The following is a 6,266-nucleotide window of genomic DNA, read 5'->3' on the forward strand; positions in this document are numbered from 1 at the left end:
GTTTTTATTTAGAAAATAAAATTAATGCTTAGAAATGATTTTTTTAATATAAAACAGGACCTAAAAAATGCTCCAAATAAATTTGAGTCAGTTAAATTTTGTGCAGAATAATGAGGTTAAATCAAAAATTCAAGGGTTTTTATTCCAAATGAGTACTACATGAGGAATGATAGATGGATACAAAGGTCACAGCTGTCAGCAAAACATAAATAAATAAAATAAAATAAGCCATAAGAAGACAAAAAGAAAAAAAAACCCTGTACATAATGTGTTACACATGGAGTTGTTTTTATTATTTTTATTTATTTTAGCTTTATTTATCCAGGTAAACTGTTTGAGAACCGCTTCTCATTTACAAACATGACCCGGTATGCACTGAGTGCGTTGCAACATACAAACCTACATGTTCAGCCATAGTAAAGTGATGGTTTTTTAAAAAAAATAAAGTTAGATTAATCATGATTAAATTTTTTAATTTATGCCCAGCACTAAAATTAATCAACATGAGTCAACTCGTTTAATTTCACAGCCCTAATTAATTAATTAAATTGTTTAAATTATTTATTTATTTATTTTTCTGTCATTCTGCTTCGAAGAGGACGATCCTGGAAAATAAAATGGTTCATGTTGTTGTTTGGATTTGTTTGTTCTTTCATGTTGATGCAGGTGATGCCGAGCTAAGAGGCTCAGGCCTGTCGCACCCTGCTTGCCTCGATGAGATATCAGAGGGCCGCAACGTCTCCATAGAAACAGCCAGCCTGGATGTATATGCAAAATATGTTCTGAAGACGATCTGCCAGCAGGTGAGGATAAAAGCTGAAATAGATTTCTGAGATCATCCTTGTAAATTAGGTTTCAGCACTTTGTAAAGTCAGGTTGGGAAATGGGTGAGCTGGAAAAAAAAAACCAGTTGGAATATGCGACAATCTGTTTAAATGGATTTCCTTTAAAATTGTCGTATATACTGTAAACTAAATTCTGAGTTTGTTGTGAAAACACTGTTTGTTGCACTACAATTATAGAAAAGCTACYGATTAAAATAAAAGTAGCTTGGCTTTTTGACATGCCTCAAATCCTCAGGAAAATTTAGACTAGTTTTCCAACTAATTATGACTTTGGTGTGCGCACTTTGACTCTTCAGAAAAACACAACCTTTTGCCCTGTTTGTGTCTCCACCCATCCCAGTTTTAGTCTAGYTTATTTTGCATGACTGAGTTTGAAACTCAATCTGAAGCTTAAAAATTAAGCAAGTTCTTAACTGCTGTCACATTTGCTGTTTTTTTTTTCTTCCCCTCCCCGCTTTTTCCCCCCGATGCACATGTTGTTGTGTTCTTGCAGGAATGGGTTGGAGAACGCTGCTTAAAGTCTCTCTCTGAGGACAGCAGTGCTCTCCAGGACCCAGTGCTGGTAAACATTCAAGCCCAACGGCTCCTGCAGCTTATCTGTTATCCTCACCGCCAGCTGGATAGTGATGACGGCGACAATCCTCAAAGGCAGCGCATCAAACGTATCCTTCAGGTACAGAGCTCTCACATTAAGTTCTGTCAGTATTATCATTTTCTACCTTTTATTTTTGTTAGATTTTTAGGAACAATGTGTTCTTTTTGGCTTTGGTTAATAATTCCTTTAATCTGCAGACTAGTGGGGTTTTGCTGCCCCCTCCTGGATAAAATCATTGTTTTATGCTACGAACATCCAGAACTGGAAATTTTTGTGTGAAAATGAATTACTTATGAAAATAATTTCAATTCTGGCCCTGTCCTTGTAGAATATGGATCAGTGGACGATGAGACAGTCGTCTCTGGAGCTGCAGCTTATGATCAAACAGAGCACAAACAATGTAAGTTCTTACTGTTGTCAAAGTATTATTAAGTATTTTTAACATGAATATATATATATGTTCTTATTTGGATTTAGGAGCTCTACTCTCTCCTGGAGAACATTGCTAAGGCCACTATAGAGGTTTTCCAAAAATCGGCAGAGATGAACTCCAGTAACCCCGCAGGAAATGGAGCGGCAGTCCAAGGGGGCTCGGCATCCAATACCAACAGCACCACAAGCAAGATTAAGCCTATTTTAAGGTGTGTGTTTGTCATGGGCYTAATAAAATATTTGGTTTTTGGCTCTTCTTATTACATTTTTGGAAGAGCTTAGGGCTGGGCGGTATGAACTCTAAGTCATATCACGGTATAAATTGAATCCCTTCACGGTAACGGTATATATAACGGTAGAATATTATCTTAAAAAGTAAAGATAATGTAATTTTTAGAGCATTTCTTTTTTGCAGAAAACTGTAATCTTAATCAAAGCCAGTATTTTTGCTTTAATATCTGCCTACCATACAATTAGGGGCGGCCTGCTGAAATTTATCAGCTGCTGCTCTGCTGCGCGCTCATCTTCATCATAGCAGAAGCTGACTTTACATTAGCAAGATGGATTTATGACTGAACGAACGTCCACATCCTTTTTTTTTTAATCATCTCTTTGGGTAACAATACATAGAAAACAAGATTTTTCTTTGAAAACTTGAGTGTAAAAAACTACGGTTGTTAAAGCTTCGCTCTGAGCGACATGCGGGAGAGTCGGGGGATGATCCCGACATAACTTTTCTACAGCGGGAGGGCGAAATTTTAAGGATTTATTCTCTCTATGTGTTTTAAAACACTACCGCATATACCACACAGCTCTAGAAGAGCTGTCTTTAAATTCTGGATTCAAGGTGATAATGCAACATTTTACTCTTGATGCTAAGGTTTCAGTGATACTAAAGCATTTGTTATTTTCACTTTGATGTTCAGTTCTTCAGAGCGATCGGGTGTTTGGCTGGTGGCTCCACTGATAGCCAAGCTGCCCACATCAGTTCAGGGCCACGTGCTGAAGGCGGCTGGAGAGGAGCTGGAGAAAGGACAGCACCTTGGATCTTCCTCGCGCAAAGAAAGGGACAGGCAGAAACAAAAAAGGTGTGTGACAAACTCACATTCCTTTTGATACTGGAGCCAAATGGATTGTTTGATCTTAGGAGTTTGAGTCCATTGTTGTGATTCTGTCCTGCAGTATGTCTCTGCTGAGCCAGCAGCCATTCCTGTCTTTGGTGCTGACCTGCTTAAAGGGACAGGATGAACAGAGAGAGGGCCTTCTCACCTCCCTTTATAGCCAAGTGCAGCAGATTGTCACCAACTGGAGAGAAGACCAGTACCAGGACGACTGCAAGGCAAAGCAAATGATGCACGAGGCCCTGAAACTACGGCTGAATCTTGTAAGCAGTTTTCAACAGCATAGCTAGCTGTGCAGGATTTCACCTTATGAATGCTTACTTGCAACTGTAGTTTATCGTGCCAAATTGTTTGGTCTACATCTAACCTCTTGAAATTAATGATTCTGTTATTAATAAGGTTGGTGGCATGTTTGACACGGTGCAACGGAGCACCCAGCAAACCACTGAGTGGGCAGTTCTGCTCCTCGATATCATCAGCAGTGGAACAGTGGACATGCAGTCCAATAAGTGAGTGTTGGTTACAGAGAAAACTCTGAAATATAGTACTTTATTCATATATATATATATATATATATATATATATAACTAATTATAATACTTTATAGTGTTGTTAATAATAATAATGATAATAATAAGTTCCAAATTTACAGTACCGTTGAGTCATTCTGATTTGTGTGGCTTTTTACCTGTGCTTCTCTTCAACAGTGAGCTTTTCACAACTGTGTTGGACATGTTGAGCGTGCTGATAAATGGCACGTTGGCTGCCGACATGTCCAGTATTTCTCAGGGCAGCATGGAGGAGAATAAGAGAGCTTACATGAACCTGGTCAAGAAGCTCAGGGTAAGAGCAGCACGTTTATTTTTCTGATGGCGCGAGGTCTCTGGATATGTTGTTGATTTGAAAGTTGGAGTGTTATTCCTGGGTGTGAATAATATAGTCATGAAGTTCTTTTTAGATAGGAGAGTCTGCATGCCAGAACATGAAATATTTGAGTTTCTGGTAAATATCCGGCAGATAAAAGTATCTTTAAAGATAAGTTGCACTATCACGACTTTTATAGAAAAACCTAATGCTAGCATGATGAATAGAAATTTAAGTGTTTTTTTTCTATTTAAATGTGGTTAAAATCTGTTTGTTGAAACAAGGCAGGAAACTTTGTTGTGGTTAAGTTTTTTTTAAAATTATTATTATTTCTTTTGTGTGTTTGATATACACAGAAAGAGCTTGGAGATCGGCAGTCAGAAAGTTTGGAAAAGGTTCGCCAACTTCTGCCGCTGCCCAAGCAAACGCGTGATGTCATTACCTGTGAACCTCAGGGCTCACTAATAGACACAAAGGGCAACAAGATCGCAGGCTTTGAGAAGGAGGTAAACATGTTTGGCGAGGTTTTGTTTTTATTTTTTATGTTTTGTTTAAAAGAGATTGGGTAAACCGTTCCGCCTTCTGTTCCATCAGGGTCTTCAAGTATCAACCAAACAGAAGATTTCTCCATGGGATGTCTTTGAGGGTCTAAAACACTCCGCACCCCTTTCCTGGGGCTGGTTCGGAACCGTGCGCGTGGACCGGAAGATCGCAAAGTTCGAGGAGCAGCAACGCTTCTTGCTTTACCACACCCACCTGAAGCCCAAACCTCGTAGCTATTACCTGGAGCCCCTCCCGCTTCCCCCTGAAGAAGAGGAGCCTCTGACCCCTGTTCCCAAGGAACCAGAAAAGACCATGATGGAGGCGGTGAAAGCGGAGAAGAACAAGCCAGCTGTTCCCTCTGAATCAAACAAGAAGAAATCTAAGAAAAAGAAATCTTCGTCTACCAACACAGAGGTCAGTTTCAGATAAAGGTTCTAGTTTGTATGATACAGTTTTTACTAACAGACATTTTATGCATTGACTTTTAGATTACACAGATAATTGATTTTTCTTTCAACAGGACCACCGAGTAAACTACCAGACTAATATGGGACCTGAAATGGTGAATCCTTACAGCAGGCCCCCCTACAACCCACAGTCAATGGTCATGTACACACAGAACCAGCCCCTGCCTCCAGGTCAGCCCACAGAACACAGTCACCATTAGGGCTGCACAATATACTGGAAATTTATTGTCATTTCAATGTCCRTGAATGTAATATCAATAGCACAACGAAAGCCCACACCCGATCTTAGATGATTACTGCAGAAAATGTGTTTGTTGCAATTGATATCACAGTTTTAAATATTTTGTTTTCTGTTTTCAGAAGTTTTTTTAATATTGTGCAGCGCTAATCATAACTTATGTCTGTTTTAGGCCTCAGTAAGAATCAGTCTGACTGACACAGCAACATGTCAATGTTTATTTGGTTTTCCAACAGGAGGTCCAGGTTTAGAAACTCCATGCAGACCTGGCCGCATCCCTCCCATGAACAAAATATCCCCTCGACCCAACTATCCACACAGCATGGGTGGTATGTTCGACAGGCAGAACCAAATGCCCTACAAGCCTCAGAGCCAGAACCCACGGCAGCAGTTAGTGGCCAGACTGGTGAGTTGGTCGAGCAAATCCTTCTAGTCAAGTAGAATATAAAGTGGAGCACAATACGATACTTAATTATTTCCTGCTCTTAGAGTTCAGTCTGTTTAAGTTTAGTGGTTTAGACCCACTTTTACAGAAATCGCTGGGATTTATTTGATAATTTTGAAGGAAATTTTGAGACTGGTTGTAAGAGTGTATTTAAAGTCTGTTAATCAATGTGCAATCAGTTTATTTTTCTGCTGTGATTGGGTTGTAATGAGAACAGCAGGTTCTGAGGGCGTATCCAGTTACACACCTTGCTTCCTTGTTAGAAAACTGTGTCAATCGATAAGTGAAGTCATGTTTCCTCCTTAGACTATTTTTCAGGAGGCGTGACTCAGTTATGGACATTATTAAAAGCTACTGTGTTATGATGAACAAAAGATTAATTGCCTGGAGCAACACACAGGCTCTCAAGAAGTCTCCCCCGTTTTTTTTACCCCCAATGAGGATTTCAGCCAGCTTCCTTCATAAGGTAGCTGTGTTGGATAATTCATTGTCTACATGTGCACAAAACAGTGAGAAGGCTGTGTGAGGGGATCCATTTGTGGAGGAGATTGAAAGTGAATTGAGGGGCAGGCCTTCTTGGAACTCTCTTGGCATGAAACCAGAGGTTACCACAAGGTGCCATGGGCTGCCACAGCCTGCCAGACCATCAATTCAAATTCAATTCAAAAATACTTTATTGATCCCAGAGGGAAATTAGGTGGTGTTGTAACTCATTT

At 39.7% G+C, this 6,266-nt stretch overlaps 1 protein-coding gene across 3 annotated transcripts in view; it reads left to right on the top strand.

The window, feature by feature from the left end:
- The window catches only part of med12 (mediator complex subunit 12), a 34,897-nt gene that overhangs the window by 22,208 nt on the left and 6,423 nt on the right, over positions 1 to 6,266 (top strand). For all 3 annotated transcript variants that reach the window (XM_014003761.1, XM_014003777.1, XM_014003770.1), the window contains exons 26-37: positions 667 to 803; positions 1,339 to 1,518; positions 1,769 to 1,840; positions 1,918 to 2,081; positions 2,799 to 2,960; positions 3,055 to 3,256; positions 3,393 to 3,502; positions 3,701 to 3,836; positions 4,214 to 4,363; positions 4,452 to 4,814; positions 4,921 to 5,038; positions 5,342 to 5,511. In XM_014003761.1, the coding sequence (XP_013859215.1) occupies positions 667 to 803; positions 1,339 to 1,518; positions 1,769 to 1,840; positions 1,918 to 2,081; positions 2,799 to 2,960; positions 3,055 to 3,256; positions 3,393 to 3,502; positions 3,701 to 3,836; positions 4,214 to 4,363; positions 4,452 to 4,814; positions 4,921 to 5,038; positions 5,342 to 5,511 (1,964 nt within the window). The remainder of the gene's footprint in view (positions 1 to 666; positions 804 to 1,338; positions 1,519 to 1,768; positions 1,841 to 1,917; positions 2,082 to 2,798; positions 2,961 to 3,054; positions 3,257 to 3,392; positions 3,503 to 3,700; positions 3,837 to 4,213; positions 4,364 to 4,451; positions 4,815 to 4,920; positions 5,039 to 5,341; positions 5,512 to 6,266) is intronic.

Source organism: Austrofundulus limnaeus, unplaced genomic scaffold (assembly GCF_001266775.1).
Source record: "Austrofundulus limnaeus strain Quisiro unplaced genomic scaffold, Austrofundulus_limnaeus-1.0 Scaffold1, whole genome shotgun sequence".
NCBI classification, from domain to species: Eukaryota; Metazoa; Chordata; class Actinopteri; order Cyprinodontiformes; family Rivulidae; genus Austrofundulus; species Austrofundulus limnaeus.